At 41.3% G+C, this 17,047-nt stretch overlaps 1 protein-coding gene across 4 annotated transcripts in view; it reads right to left on the bottom strand.

The window, feature by feature from the left end:
• The window catches only part of TTC28 (tetratricopeptide repeat domain 28), a 626,630-nt gene that overhangs the window by 407,038 nt on the left and 202,545 nt on the right, over positions 1 to 17,047 (bottom strand). The window contains exon 1 of one of the 4 annotated variants that reach the window (XM_053902216.1): positions 13,135 to 13,951. The exons of the other annotated variants lie outside the window; for them this stretch is intronic. Within the exon in view, the coding sequence (XP_053758191.1) occupies positions 13,135 to 13,161 (27 nt within the window). The 5' untranslated portion in view covers positions 13,162 to 13,951. Of the gene's footprint in view, positions 1 to 13,134; positions 13,952 to 17,047 lie in introns of those variants that run through there. 4 annotated transcript variants of the gene reach the window in all.

Raw genomic sequence — 17,047 nt, 5'->3', positions numbered from 1 at the left:
ATTGTTGGGATGTCTGGTGGCTTAGTTGGTTAAGCATCCGACTTCAGCTCAGGTCATGTTCTCATAGTTCCTGAGTTTGAGCCCCACATCGCAGGTCTCGAACTGTCAGTGTGGAGCCTGCTTGAGATTCTGTCTCTCTCCCTCTCTCTGCCTGCCCTTCCCCCATTTGTGCAGATGGGCACTTTCTCTCTCTCTCTCTCAAAAATAAATAAACTCAAAATAAAAACTTATAAGAGCATGTTTCATGGAAACAGTCTCTAAAATGGCTACAGAATCCATTAAGAAATTATACACATTTTAAACTCTCAACAAATATCTGGTTCTATTTATCCAAAAACTGTACAATTTTATATTAGTGTTTAAAACTCACCCATGATGAGATTATAACCTCTGTGCCTATTAACTTCCCTGGTTTATTTGGTCAATATAAGTGTTAATTATACTTGCATATGTAGTAACACAGTCAGTGACCTATAGTTGAAGATCTTTCCTTTAACTGGTATCTCTTAAAGTTAGAATTTTTCTGTTTAAATTTTTAAGAGATAAACCTATACACTTTCTCCACATTTTTATCCTCTTTTAATCAGCTTCTAAATGTCAGCAGAATAGCCTATAGATTTATAATTTAAATTTAAATTATATAAATTTATAAGTTAAAAATTGGCTTTAGAAATTTGACATTCTCATTCACTCTTAATCCAGTATGGTGCAATTCAAAGATACAGTATATATTCACTTTAAAAAATAAAAGAGAGTTCTGTTCAAATTAACACAGACGATTTACCCACAGTTACAATTATTTACTGAAAATACTGGTTTTCATAATAACCCAGTTCTTCTAAATTGTTTGTTTCGTGACCACTATAAATGGGATAGCATTTATATGGTTCATTAAAATTTCTCAAGAACCATAGCTATAATGAGAAATAATTAGAACAGAGACAAGGACATCCTGGTATGATTTACTTACCAGTGAGGTCTATTTCACATTTGTGTAAACCTACATAAACCATTTACTTTTCAGATAGGTTATTTCATCTTTATTGCTAATAGTCATGATTTTTTCTTCCCTGACTCTTGGTTCTTTTGCATCAACTACTTTGACCCAGAACTCATCCTCCCATATGAAGTATGTGAAGTTTGTCACCCACATCCTCTATTTCCACTCTCAACTGTTTTTCCTCTCTCCCCATATCACAGACCCCTTCTTAGAAGGTGGAGGATACTGATAAAGTATTCCCCAGACCGAGAAGGCACTTTAAGACCAAAAAACAGAGCAATATGTTTACACCCCATATGTTTACAAAGAGTTTTATTCAGGGTAACTTCCTGACAGGGGTATCTGGCAGATGGATGATCCAGGTTGTAGGCAACCATTCTCTGCCCCATCCTCCACCTCTATTCTCTGCCCTGTTTGGAGCTCAAGCCACAGCTTTTATAAAGGTAGGGAGACAGTGGTGAGGTCCTGGGGTAGTTCTCCAAAGGGGCACCATCTGTGCACCAGAGGCTCACTACTAGTTATCTAAAGTGGATCCTTTAAGGTAGGATCTGAACAAGACTTCCTGCATTCTGGTCAAGGCACCCGTTACCCTCCAGGGGCCTGGAACGCGTACCACAGAGGCAGGTCGTTGCATGGGCAGGGACAAGCTGCAGCGCCAGAGATGGAGTCAGTGTTTCTGCACTCCCACACCCCTGATTGCTGCTTCTCGGCTACTCGTGGTCCCCATCAAAGTAACCCCATCCTCCACCTCAAGTGAGGCCTCTCAGTGACTAAGGTCCTGATGGTTCATGAATGCCTCCCTACCAGCTATGATAAGAGGTTATACAGATTCCGTATCTGAATGTCTTGCTAAGTAACGGCAAAACTAAGAGCAAACAAATGCTACTATTTGTTTTCATATATTCATTTTACTATGGATTTTTAAAGGGTGAGCACAAAGGAATTTTAGGAAAATAAGTCACAGAAGATGTAGCTGAAAGCAAAGCAAATTTCTCGTGTCTTTTTTTATAAACAAGCCCAACCCTAGGGAAGCCCAAATTCCTAGGGAAGTACAAGGAGTACAGCCCAGTGGATATGGCCTCCACTTGGAATACTCAGAGCTGGGGCCTGAAAAGCTATGTGATTCTAAAGGTGCCAGTTGGGGCACCTGGGGCACTCAGCCGGTTAGGCATCTGACTTCAGCTCAGGTCATGATCTTGTCGTTTGTGGCTTCGAGCCCTGCATCTGGCTCTGTGCTGGTGGCTCTGGGCTGACAGCTCAGGGCCTGGAGCCTGCTTCAGATTCTTCTCTCTCTGCCCCTCCCCTGTTTACACTCTGTCTCTCAAAAATGAATAAACATTTAAAAAAATTAAAAAAAAGAAAACAAAGGTGCCAGTTTACCCTACTGTTGGGACTCTGCTTCCTCATCTGGAACACGAAGCGCTCCTTAAGGTCCTTTCATTCCGAAAAATGTTTTAGTCTCAGTATCATAAATACTGTCTAGCAAGAGCCTAGGCTAAAACCAAAAATGTTGTTTAAAATAAGTAATACTTGTGTCAATAAAAAAATAATGTTTTAGTTAATTAATGTGTAACTAATTACTATTTAAATAAATCCCACATCCTTTGGTCATTTCTTCTCAAAGGCAATCACATACATTCCCTAGGATATGCAATTCTCCCCTTCACATAAACTACTGCTGTTGGTTCCTTCTGTGTATATATATGAACAAGTTATTTTTAAAAATGCCAAGCCAGACACACCAAAGCAAAGACAAAGAAAAGAAAAACGACAGTGGTATTTATCAAATCAATTCAAATGTTTTCATTTTTAAACCCTGTGATCATGCCTCCTCATATATATCTAACTCTTGGTAATCAACAGCATAATAAATATCTCACTTATCAAAAGGTCACTTATTTAACCACCTCAACAACCTAAAACCTAGCCTAAAACCAGAAAGTATTAAAAAAGCAAAAAACAAAAAACCTCTATGCTGTCAAAATAGAAAGCCACAGTTCACACTCTAAAGTTCACATACTTGTAAGAGAAACCCTCGTTCTGAGTACTTACTTTCGTCTTAATCACAAGCTAAGACTCAGTTAGCTGGGTTTCCTACCCACCACAGACAGGAAACAGATACACACAACAAACCGCAGAAGGTAGGCACATGACAGCAGCATTACTGTGGGCAACATGGAGAGAAAGAAAAAAACTCTACAAAGAAGACATAAAAGTATTTTTAAAGAATCAAGGAACAATCTAGGGTCATTCGGTATAAGAACAAATAACTCTACATTCCTTAAAAACTCCTATAGTATTGCTATACTATAGCAAAGTAGGATAACTCATGTTTGTGATAATATCCTAAGCAATCAGAAGTTTATAATTTTTTTAAGTTTATTTATTTATTTTGAGAGAGAGAGAGAGAGAGAGAGAGAGAGAGAGTATGCCCAAGTGGGGGAGGAACAGAGAGAGAGCAAGAGAGAGAGGATCCCAAGTAGGCTCCACACTGTCAGCACAGAGCCCGATGTGGGGCCCGAACCCACAAACCATGAGATAATGACCCAAGCTGAAATCAAGAGTCAGATGCTTGACTGAATGAACCACCCAGGTGCCCCATCAATCAGAAGTTTGATTCACGTTTAGTACCTTCTCTTTAAGAAGGCAGGAAATGTGTAATACATTTTAGAAAATTTCACATCAAAAAAAATGTTTGAAATTTAACAAGGGTTGGCAGTTGATGAATTAAGTTTGAATTAACAAGAAATTCACAAGAACACCATGGATAAATTAAATATTAGTGTAGTGATTTTCCAAAGAAACCATAGTGACTTTGAAATTAATTCATAATTAATCCCCCAAACACATTTTAGTCTTAATTTCAATATTTATCACCACCATCCCTAACCCCCCAAATATTAATTAAACCATAATAAATTTCTATTTTTGTAGGTAAAAGATGGTCAAACATCAACAATTTCACAGTTCAACCTAAAATCTTTTCCAAAATTATTAATAATAAAACAAAGTGGTTTGCATTTTATCTTTTCTATCTCAAGCCTACCCTCTATCAGAAAAAGCTAATTATTAAGTAATAAAGACCCAAAATCCAACCAAAATGAAAATGAGTCCACAGTCACCCCCTATGACATTTTCTTTCTACTCCTCAAAAACAACAATCTTATTTATGCCTGAAAATCTCAACTCCACAAACACACACAGCTCCAAAAATATCCGATAGGTCTGGGCTTAAGCACTATAGTTTTTCATAGACACCACAGTTGAACATAATACTGAAATGTGTGCATGCATACCTGTTATGTTCATTTATAAATATTTAAAAAATAAAATATGCTTCACAACTAATTGTCAGAGCAGTTAAGTATGATCCAAATAAATATAATGAACACTTAAGGGTGTGTGTTTGTGTGTGTGTGTGTGTGTGTGTGTGTGTGTGTGTGTGTGTGTTTTAATGTTTATTTATTTTAAGAGACAGAGAGAGAGAGAGCACGAGGAGAGGAGGGTCGGGGGGGGGGGGGGGGTTGGGCAGAGAGAATCCCAAGCAGGCTCCATACTGTCAGTGCAGAGCCCAACGTGGGGCTCAATCCCATAAACCGTGAGATCATGACCTGAGTTGAAATCAAGAGTCAGACGCACAACCAACTGAGCCACCCAGGCGCCCCATGGACACTCAAGGTTTTTAGTTATATAAAGTAAGTTGGGATTCAGTCTGCTTTCAGATTCAAAATATTGTATTTTGATTTTCCTCAAAACAAGGAACACCTATATTGGACAAACTAGAATAAGGAATAATTTATCAATGGGGGGAAAAAAGCTATTTCTAATCTTGCCAGTGTTGTTATGCCAATATAGGATATAACAAAGTTATCCTAGGATGTGCAAAAAAGTTTCCTTATGAGTTTCTTCCTTCCCTGTGCCCAGCTAGCATCTTTCTAGGTTCAAGTCTACACGTACTGCATTTTGGGAGAGTATGTGTCCAAACACAAGGAGTTCCCACAATGACCTCCTGGCTCCCATCTCCACGTTGACCCTATTCCAAATGTCAACTGCTCTCTAACTCAGAATTGCCTCCATATGTGTGCCTCTACAAGTATGAATCCCCTGACATGATATAAATACAAAATATTATCTCCCACAAATTAAATAATGCTAGCAATATGGGTGCATTCAAGAATGGACAGTTGCTTACATAATCAGACAGAACCCTGAGAAATTTCAGTCCTTTAAGAATCCAAACTGAGGGACATCTACCAGCAAAAGCTTATGTGCAGCTTTGATAACTGTCATCAAGCTTATTTCATGTATCTTTTCTAAAAATGCTAAATTTATTACACAGAAGGTATAAGCCAAATGACACAATTTTGTTTTTTTCTTAAAATATATGCTAAAAGCATAGAATACTCAAAATCACAAAGACAGAATACCCTAACACAATAAATAACAAAGGGCTCAATCATATGAGAATACTCCTCTTAGCTACAAAAACCTAAAAGGCGGGTTGGGGGACTGCGGGGGGCGGAGAGACAACAAAAAAGTTCAGGACAAAAGATTCATATAAATCCTGAAAATGTCTGTTAAATGATGTAATTTTTATAGCTTTCCATAAAACTACATGGTTTTAACACATCAATAAAAGCAAACTCCTAAAGCAGAGACATACATTGTTATTAATGATTCAATGAATTCACCGTGGAAGCTAAAGCTGGCGGGGCCAGCCAGGACTTCAGGTTTTCTCTTGCTCCCGCTGTGTTTTGCGCAGTGTGTCATCACTGTAACTGACTAGCAAAGTGAAGGTGGCTGCTGGCGCCTTTTTGAGGTTGGGCCAATTAAACTCTGTAGCCTCTCACACTGGCAATGTTTACTGGCTAGCTCCTGAACACTAAAGGTGCCAAATCAGATTTTCTCCTCACTGACTTCCTTCACTTCTTATCAAGTCTATCCACCGTTCCCAGCTTCGCGAATGTTCCCGGAAGTAGCTTTCTATAGATGACCATTCCTTACCAATCTTACAGAATCAAAAATATTTAAGGCTAAAGGGAACAAAGATTTACTCTGGGGGTTTACAACCACGGTGTTGCTGTACTGATGTCAGGTGATGTGTCACAAATAACTGTTAACTTTCTCTCCCCTTTTTTTCAATTGGGGCGAAATGTATATAATACAAAATTAACCATTTTAAAGAGGTTTTTTTTTTATTTTAGAGAGAGACAAAGACAGAGACAGAGACAGAGCATGAGCATGAGCATGAGCAGGGGAGAGTGGCAGAGGGAGAGAGAGAGAGAATCTCAAACAGGTTCCATGCTCAGTGTTGAGCCTGATGCAGGGCTCTATCCCACAACCCTGGAATCATGACCTGAGCTGAAATCAAGAGTTAGACTGTCAAATAAACACTAAAAAAAAAAGGTGGTGGGGGGGGCCTGGGTGGTTCAGTCGGTTAAGCACCTGACTTCGGCTCAGGTCATGATCTCAGGTTCGTGAGTTCGAGCCCTGTGTTGGGCTCTGTGCTGACAGCTCAGAGCCTGGAGCCTGCTTCAGATTCTGTGTCTCCCTCTGTCTCTGCCCCTCCCCTACTCATGCTCACTCATTCTCCCTCTCTCTCTCTCTCTCGAAATAAATGAACATTAAAAAAAAAAGAGTCAGATGCTCAACCAACTGAGCCACCCAGGCGCCCCACAAAATTAGCCATTTTAAAGAGTACAATGCAGTTGCACACAGTACATTCACAATATTGTGCAGCCACTACCTCATAACCGTGACTTTCTTTTTCTTTTTCTTTTAATGTTTATTTATTTTGAGAGAGAGAATGAGTGGGGGAGGGGCAGAAAGAAAGAGGGAGAGAGACAATCCCAAGGAGGCTCCATGCTGTCAGTGCAGAGGCCGCTGCAGGGCTCCATCTCACAAAACATGAGATCAGGACCTGAGCAGAAATCAAGAGTCAGACGCTTACTTAACCAACTGAGCCACCCAGGCACCCCTGTGACTTCATTTTTAATGGGTGCATAGTTAAGATCACCCCTTCAATGAATCACCCTCCCTCGGAGTCAATATGGTGTTCTAAGAGGGTGAGAAATGGGCAGATATAAACTTGCATGTTAGGCATCTTCAATAACTGGCAAAGTCAACCAACTGGTTGAAGATCACTGACCACCTCGTTCGATAGATGCATTACATTTTTTCAAACATTCACTCATTCAGTTATGACCCTGTAACATTCCACTGGTAGAGACGGACACACTGACAGCTACAGTGCAGGGCTATGACTGTAGCCCATACAAGTACAGTCAAAGGAGAGTGTTGCCAGCTATGCCCAGCAATGACAGAAGAATTCACGAAGGAGAAGAAGACTGAGTTAGCTCTCAGAGTCATGACCAGTGACGAAAGGAAGGTAAATTAAGGAGAGTACTACAAGGAGAAGAGATTGGAGGCAAAGAAGGAGTAAACGCAAATGCACGGCAGCCATGCCCTGATGAGCCACGGCCAGCTGCATTGTAGGATACAGTCACACCAACAGGCAAAAATGCAGTAAGCACATTTTAGGTGCGAGGCGCTCCTCGTACGCATTTTACACCATATCCTCATAGTCATACTAGGAGCTAAGTGCCATTCGCCTTCAGTAGATGAGACATCTGAGGTCTAGAGAGGTTAAGGAATGGCTACACAGCTACAAAGCGGCTGAGCGAGGCAGTCAATTCAAAGCCACGCCGTCTAGCTGCAGAGCCCATCCTCTTCATCTCTATACAGTCCACACTACAATTTCCTTTCTTCTTCTTCTTCTTCTTCTTCTAATAAAATTAGTCACTTAAGGCACAATCTTTCATGATGGAAACTAGTCGACCACAGCACACTGAAGGTCAACAAACGACTGACAGGAACAGTGAGGGGGCACCACTAAGGATCCCTGGCGGCCTCTGAACCAGTGAGCACACAAGTGGCAAGCCATACTGGAAGATCAGCAAAACTTGATTTGTTTCTTATTCTTTTAAATTAAAAAAACCCATAAAAACAGAAGTTTTCGTATTTTCCTCATAACCCAGTTATTTTCTTCCACATCCCCTAACCCAAGGTGTGTTTACCCACTTGGAAGACCTCTACTAAACAATGGAGAGACACAGCAGGGTTTTAAGGAGGTGAATAATGTGCACATGTGTGGGGGCTAACAATAACTCTAAGAGGAGTAAGAAGGAAAAACCAGAGGCAAAAAAAAGAGACCAGGAAAAGAAAAATCATTAGGATGCCATTTGCAAGACATCCAGCAAGTGATAATGAGGTGCTAACCTATAACAGTGGGGGGTCACATGTGAAAGATTAAATGACATGCCCAAGGACACAAGTCATGGGAAGTGCCAGAACAAAAACCTCGGTCTCTAGGTTGCACTGACCTGGGAATGGTGTATACAATGGATTTGCAGAAAGACCTTTATCATGAGATTTGTGAGACTTCTCTTTACACGTACTTTTGTCCACAATGTTTGATTATTTTTAAGTCTAATTTCATACTGTTACATTAAGGGGGGGGGGGGGGGCACCTGGGTGGCTCAGTCGATTAAGCGTCTGCCTTTGGCTCAGGCCAGGATCTCACAGCTCCTGAGTTCGAGCCCGGCATCGGGCTCCGTGCTAACAGCTCGGAGCCTGGAGCCTGCTTCGGATTCTGTGTCTCCCTCTCTCTCTGCCCCTCCCTCGTTCATGCATTGCCTCATTCTCTCTCTTTCTGTCTCTAATATAAATAAACATTAAAAAGAATTTTTTTTTAATATGAGACTTTTCACTTTCAAATCCAGAAACAAAATACTTTATCATAGAGAAAGTACAGGGATTTGAAATACACCCTTCTGTAAAAGGAATAAGCTATTCCAAGACACAGATTTACAGGATGGAATCCTTACAAGTGAGCTTCCAAACAAGCTTTTTAAATGAAGTGCTATGAGAGAAGTCATTTAAGAAGCCAGATTCACATTGTATTAATGTGACAAGTATAACAAGATAAATACATCATATGATTCTCAAATGACATAATTAATGTCACTTATGTGACATATTCCTATTAATGATCTTTTATTATGTGTGAACAGTAAAATAACATTAGATAAGCAATGAAAAAATCCAATCAGCAGCAGCTTTCCTGCAGGTTTTGACTGCAGTCTTATTTACACAGTGTTATCTGATACTAATCCTTGGATTTTAAAGAGCAGGAATCACTTCAGAATTGTAAACAAACATGTTTCTATGCAATGAGCATTTTAATTACTATCATTTCTGCAAGTACAAGATAAAAATAATGTGTGGTACGATAGCCTCACAGGGGAAAGTATATTTTGCCAGGCCAATAAGGTTACATTAATAAAAGGATCATGACACTGAATCAGGAGTCTGGTCCATGGCTCCTGGTAGTATGTCATTTTAACAATGAATGCCATGGATATTCTGTGGGAAGTGTGGCTGTCCCCTCCCTTCCTAACATTCTCTACAAAAGACCAGAATCAAGTGTCAAAATATTCTGGTGCTCTTTAATAATCCACTACAGTCTAGTATCTATGAATCAATTGAAATATTTTATATCTTTTCTTACATGTAAACTTACTACTACCTCTTAGAATAAGAAAGTCTAAAGATGCAAGTTTTACAAAGTAATAGTTCTTTTTCACTTTTACATCAATATTTATTGAGCAACTATATTATCCTTGACACCAAAAAAAGAGGTATGAGATATGGTTCCCAAACTCAAGGAATTTGAAGTGTAATTGAGAGGCTGGATACGAAAAGAGATTTTTTTAAAAAGATTGCTATCTCATGGTTTCATGAGTTCGAGCCCCAAGATGGATTCTGTACTGGCATCACGGAAACTGCTTCAGATTCTCTCTCTCCCCTCTCTCTCTTTCTGCTCCTTCCTCACTCATGCTGTCTCTGTCTCTCTCAAAATAAATAAATAAACTTTAAAATTTTAATTAAAAAAAAAGATTGGTATCAATAAAAGACAGCCTAGAAGAGCATAGATTCTAAATGCTCCAAGAATTCAGAGGTAGATAAAATCACTGTGTCTCTTCAAGAAGGAGAGGGAAGAAGAGCATCTTGGTGCCAGTATCCAGAAATGAGGGAGGAGAGCTATGGCTAACCTTCTTATATACTGAGATCACCTCAGCAATCAGCCTTTATCTTTCCTGGATAAACTCCCAAGTACAGTGGTGAAGAACACACATCTTGAAGTAAACAGGGCTGGTCCAATCCTGCCATGCTATGTGACTCTGGCTAAGTCATTGCATCTCTCTAAACCTGTTTCCTTCTCTGTAAAATGCAACATAGAACACCTGCCACCTCACTGAAAAAGAATTAAATGAATGGATATGAGAACAAGTAGAGATGCCTACTGGCATGAAAAAAATGGCAGCATGATATTAAATGTCATTCTTACCATGATGCAATCACAGTTGCACAGAATCTTACTTTTTAGGGAGAATTACAGGGCTCTTGGTAGGAGGTCCCCTATGCTCTGGAAGACTGGGTCCTAAGTTCCTCACTGGTTGTGAGGGTGCAACGTGATTAATCACATTTTGGTGGTTTCTTTGTGAAAAGTTTAGGAGACCCTAATTGAATATTGGAGCACACATCTTGAATTTTAGTATTCAGTTTAACTCAGCAAGTAAAGAAAGAGGACTAAGGAGCTCCCCTCCATCAGGTATCCCAGCTGTATTCTCAGAGACAAAGCAGCCTAGAAGCTATGGTCATTCTCTTAGAGTTATCCCAGAATTGATAAAAGCCAGGACTGGTAGCTGACAGGACACCAGGACAGCAAGTTACCAACCAATCCTAGTCATAAAGCCCAGCTATAGACAAATGCCATTTGGGGCAGCCAGCATTCTATAGATGATCTTCCCAGCTTTGTTAAAATCACATCAATGCAGTATCACTTTTCATCTGTAGCGTAAAGGATTTTTATGAAACAGTTTGGCAAAACACATGGCATGTGACTATTCTACTACAAATGTGTTAGCAGACCCAGCCAGAAACCATGGCAATGATCTGATCATGAGAGTATTCTTGAAAGAATAAGAAAATAAACCTAATTTTTATAAAGACTTACTGTTGCCCTACCGGTTTTGAATACTGAGTATTGTCCAAAGAAGCTTCCATTTCCAATGCAGAAACATCAAGAATTGTTCTCAAGCCACCACCAAAAAATCACACAGTATTTGATGGCTCAGCTTATTTTTTAATCTTCTATGAACTCTGCAGAATTATATCTGGATCTTTATAACATGATGGTTTGGGATTATGAATACAGTGGATAAACACAACCTTCTGTTATAGCCATTTAAGCATCATAGAGTGAGTAAATACTGCAGAGTGAATCCTAACACTTGAAACAGAATCTTCCAGAGTCCAGAAATCCACCTGACTGCCAAGAATAATACTTCCGTGGTTCAAGCAATACCAGTACCCAGAGGGGTTTCCACAGACATAACTGCATGAGTTACTGCATATTGGGTAAAATAGAAAAAACAGACATTTATGAATGTATAGTTTGCAGACGTCTTAAAAGTACTCATAAATATGCAATTTACAAATATAGAAGAAATGGGGGAGCACTTTCGGAATACACAGTGTCTGTTTAAATTGCTTAATTATATGGTTTCTTCTATGGTTTTCCTCAACCTGACTCTGAATTTGATTGGGGATTAGAAGGAGGTGATAACGTGGATCTCTTTTAACTAAAGTAAATGAAACCAATCTCACTGAAAGAGGCTCTACGAGAGAACTAATATATGAGAGATTCTGACTTCAGGAGGAGGTAGAAATGACTTAGTGTCAGAGATCAAAATTGCATTAATTACATATCAAAGAAAACCTTTCAATTTACCAGGCTATACTAAAGCATGGTTTGTTACATTCTCTAGCAATATAGCAAACGCACAATATCAGAGAATCATCTCCCACATGATTTCTATCTCAACTCTGGTATAAAACACGGTATCGCACATCATGCCACAAAGAAGGAGTCAGTTTGGCTAGTTCAAGTAAAACACCATCCAGCTGCTAACCGAGACAGGTCAAGGCTGGGGAGGGGCACAGCACATTCAGTTCGCTGTGCTTTCCTTTAGAAGAATGTCAATAAAAACCATGGCCAAACGAGGTATTTGGGGGGGAGGTCCTGCTATGCAGTGAACCACTGGGTTCACCTAACAGCGCCAGACAAGTTAGCAAAAGGGAACCCTAGCCAAACCTACAGCCGCCAACAACTTAAAGAAAGCTGTCTTTCTCCCTGAGCGTCCTGGGGTAGGGACCAGTCCCACATTTAGAAACGTTATTTCTGGGACCAATAGCAATTTATTTTGATAGAACCACTGGATTTTTTTTTTCTTGAGTTCTCAACAAAGGAGCCATATTAGGAAATAATCTCGCAAAAAGCAAAGTGCCCCCTCCCCCTCTTCCCCACGATCGATGCACACACGCCCGTGCACGCTGACACGCACAGACACACACCCGTGCACAATGGCCGGCGCGCGCACTCGCGCGGGCCCACGCGGCAGCCCGGGAGCCCCGCAGGCAGAAGGCCCGGGCCGGCCCCAGGCGCCGGGGCAGGAGGCCCCGCGGCCGGGCTGCCCGGGAACCAGCTGCTGGGCGGTTGTGCTGGGGATGTTCGCCCCCCAGCGGGGCCCTTGGGAAGCAGCTGCCAGAGGCTCGCAACCTATTAACCCCTTGGGGAAGTAGGTGCTGCAACACCCACCTGCAGGGACGCTGGAATGTATGGGGTGGGGGGAGGGTGCGGCCCCAAATGGCACCCCCAGAGACAGGGCGCCACCGAGTCCTTGGACTCTGGCAGCTCTTGGCTGGGTCCTCGCAAAGGTAATCGTGTCGCTGGCTTCACGGGGCTTCTAAAGCAACCGGGTGTTTCTGAGCTGTCACCCCTGAGACTCCAGGCACACCAAGAAGGAAAAACTTAAGAGGGCAGTGGACGCAGGCTAGACTTAGTAACTCGTCCCTGGGGGACTGGCGCCGAGTCCCTAAAGGGACTGAGATGCTTGGACCGGCCAGCCCAGCAAACTACAGAAGGGATGGAGGGACCCGAGGGCAACCGCCCCCAGTCACCCTTCCCTGGGTCGGGCATCAGGGCCCCGTCCCCGCTCCAGGACACTTACCTTCTTCCGGGGCTGCCATTTCATCATATTTGTACAGCCGATACGTGGAACATCAAGATGCTGGCTGGGGGCTGGGGGCAGATGCAGGGCAGCCGCGACTGCAAGTCATGCTGCCTCCCTCCCACCCCCTAATTCTTCCCCATATTCACTGCGAAGGGAAAAAGCCCAGGAGAGTCCAGTCTTTTCGCCTTCAGTTCAATGAAAAGTATCCCCACACCACGAACACACTTCCCACCGGGCTAGGAAGTCCCAGCAGCAACCAGCGTACTCCTGCCAGAGCGGGGCATTTTTCCCCCCCCCCAGCCAAGCGCCTGCAAAAGGAGCCTGCGGCAGGGGGTCTCCAAGCCGGCTGCAGAGACCCTCCCTCAGAGAACAGACTCAGGACGAGAGCTGCTGCAGAAACGGAGCCGGGCTCCTGCCATCCAAACCCCTTTTGGCGAATTCTCCTCTTCTCAAAAAAAAAGATTAGACAAGCAATCAAACCCTCACGCGCAGCCTGGAGCAACTCCCAAAATTCTGGGTGTATTTCTCGTTTGTAAAATTTAGCAAAGAAAATTCCAAAGATCTGTAATCAGAGCTTCTTTACGCTGCTTTTTCTTCCTTCTTGGCTAACTTGGGGAAAGGATCTGCCTTTCCCGAAATGCCTACCTTCCCTGAACACTGTAAATAGGAAAACTTGGTTTGTGTGTTTAGATTTTTTTTTTTAATTCCCAAGAACCTTAGTGGGGAAAGGCTGGAAGGAAATCCTGCAAGAACCCAACTCCACAGCTCAGTCTGCACTAATGACTTCCTTCCCTTCAGTGTGAGCACAGCCTGCCCAGCTCCAGCCACACAGAGCAAACGGTTTCTGGGTCTTAGTGCCACGACATCTGCTCCAAAGCAAAAAGTAAGCATACAGTTTGAGAGGCACCCAGCAGCTCCCAAGGAATCAGAGCCAGAAGAGACCTACAAAATCAGGAAACCATTTCAAAAGATGTATTTCAATTTGTGAGTTACATCAAGAGAAAACAAAAAAGGAATAGAAAAGGACTCTAGTCCAAAAAGCTACAAAATCTCAATGTGTGATCTGAAGAAAAAAGATTTCAGGTATGTTAAAAAATAAAAAAAATTAATCAAGAAAAAACTCTGCTTCTCTAAATCTAGCACTGATTTCATTCATCTTCTGTAAAATGATTCCATCCTATTTAAGGAGATACATCTCCAAACGCAAGATACTATGTAATTCCACTATTATTTGTCATCCAACATGTCTATCAAGTCCTATCCCACCATGAGGCTATTCTGATAGATGGGAATATAATGGCTGGTGTAAGCTTCTAGAATACTAATGTACATAATAACAGTAACTGATGTACTATGAGTCCAAGTTCCAGCAACGTTTAACTTATTAGTCTCCGAGTTCTATATGCATTGGCAGGATTGGCTGATGTAGGTGATTCTATGCAGATTGGACACTAACCATATCTGATTATAAATGTTACTAAAATACACAAAACAGTTACCAGAAACAGGTTACTTTTGAGATCTTTTCTAAGCCTAAGAGTCTGAAATTCAATAGTGAAAGCATTACCTTTTTTATAATAATAATATTAACAATTACAGCTGAATGAATAGGTATTGTATCTTAAACCACTACTCCGTGCCAGGATCTATGCCTACATTCATTACCTGAAGCCCTGCAGGGAAGGTCTTATCGTTCCATTTTCCAAATGAGGACACTGAGATTCAGAGGGGTCACGTGCTCAACCAAGACCACAACGCACGAAAGGTGGTGGGGCTGGTATTCAGACCCACAATAATGTGATTCCAGGGCCCATGAGCTATTGACAATGTGCATCACAGCTACCTCTCATCTCAGTAGAACTATATTAAGTGCCTATGACCTAAGCACCTATTATTTGCCAGCCCTTGTTCCAGGCACTAGAAATATGAGTAGGAGGCTGTCCCTGCTCTTGAAACTACATACAGTAGTCAGCAGTCAAATAATACCAGCAAATAACACCAATACTCTGTATATGTTCTGACATACCCAAATCATTCCACACAGCTTAATGTGGTTATCCTGCTAGCATGCAAAGGTCAGTAAATTGCAAACCAAATTCATCTATCTACCCCAAAATCAGTTTCTCTTCCTAGCTTTCCTTCATCTGTCCATAGCACTGTTATCATCCCAGGATAACAAAACCTTGACATCATTCCTTATATTTAACCACCAAGTCTTTTCCCTTCTTTCTTAGACATCACTTTCAAACTCCTATTGCTGATCTCTGAAGCAAGAGCCTCACCAAACAAACATACACTAGGTACAAACATACACTAGATACAAAGCAAAATTTAGGACAGAAAGGTGTAATGACGAGTCCCTATGCTAGAGGAAGTTACAAAGAAGTTAGGACAAAACAGAGGACACATAAGAAGACAACCAGGCATTGCCTTAGTCGGTTAAACAACAAAGGACATGGTCAGCAGTTGTGCCAGGAGTTAGAGGCAGAAATCACTGTCAACAGGGATGGTCAAGGAAGGTTTCACAAAGGAATGTGAAGTAAACATTCAGAGGAGATACAACTCATTCTAGAGCCAAAGCCAAGGTGCTTACCGTGGTCAGTAATTGATCTTCAGGATCTGGACCCTTCTACCTTTCAGAACTCATCTCTTACCGCTCTCCTGCTCTATTGACCACCTCACTGTCCCAAGGGCGCACCCTTGGGACATATACTTGTTGCACCCTCTGTCTGAATCACTCTTCCTCCAGATAGCCTCTTGTTTCTCTCCCTTGGTTCCTTCAGGACTTTGTTCAAATTACCATATTAGAAAGGCTGTCTCTCACCATTCCTTCCAAAATAATAGCACCATGGCCCACACGCCACTACGTTCTATCTTCCTTATTCTGCTACAATTTACTTCATAGCCCTTATGACATATATTTTATTTGTTTGCTTAATGTCTTATTCATCTCACAAGAACATAAATTCCAAGGGAGCGGGGACTATGCTCTGCTATAATACCAACACCCAGTGAAAAATACCTGACACAATAAGCGATCATTAAATATTTGTTGAATGAAAGAAAGAGAAAAGGAGAAGAGTATGAACAAAAGAGACAAGCATATATAAGATGTATTCAAGATACACAATACTGACCTGCCTAAAATATAAGGCTTAAGTATGAGAACGTTAGAAGCAGAGTCTTTGTCTTGTTCAGTTTTTGTAGTCTTCTGTGCCCCAAGTTGTACCTGGCACAGCAGAAGTGCTCAATATTTAATGGAAAAAAGAACGAGTGGGGACAGGTGGGTGTGGGGGTAGGTGTTAAACGGTGAATGAGTGAAAGTCAGTTCCGTTCTATACAAAGTAAAAGGTACTTTGGTAAGGTATTCTGCAACCAAATGGTAGGGGATGTTGTAAGGCAGAGAAATTTGGACTTTATCCTATAGAATGCACTGAAGGTGTTCACAGTAGGAAAAGGGCATTAATTGAAGCAGCACTCTTTTATTTTTACATTTTTAGTACATATATTTAAATTGTCTACAGGACATTGCTATTAATTTCCCAGTCACCTAGTTCTACTTTTTTTAATTCCAGTACAGTTAGCACACAGTGTCCCATTAACTTCAGGCGCATAATACAGTGATTCAACACTTCCATACATCACCCAGTGCTCATCACAACAAGGGCACTCCCTAACCATCACCTATTTTCCCCCATCCGCCTCCCCTCTGGTAACCATCAGTTTGTTCTCTACAATTAAGTCTCTTTTTATTTCCCCTTTGTTCATTTGTTTTGTTTCTTAAATTCCACAGATGAGTGAAATCATATTGCATTTGTCTTTCTCTGACTAACTCATTTTGGTTAGCATTATACTCTCTAGCTCCATCCACATCATTGCAAATGGCAAGATTTCATTCTTTTTATGACTG

The sequence above is a fragment of the Panthera pardus genome, unplaced genomic scaffold (genome assembly GCF_024362965.1).
Source record: "Panthera pardus isolate Hobbes unplaced genomic scaffold, ASM2436296v1 HiC_scaffold_15, whole genome shotgun sequence".
NCBI lineage: Eukaryota > Metazoa > Chordata > Mammalia > Carnivora > Felidae > Panthera > Panthera pardus.
Note: the sequence above shows the minus strand (reverse complement) of the source record. Positions and strands in the feature narration are given on the sequence as shown.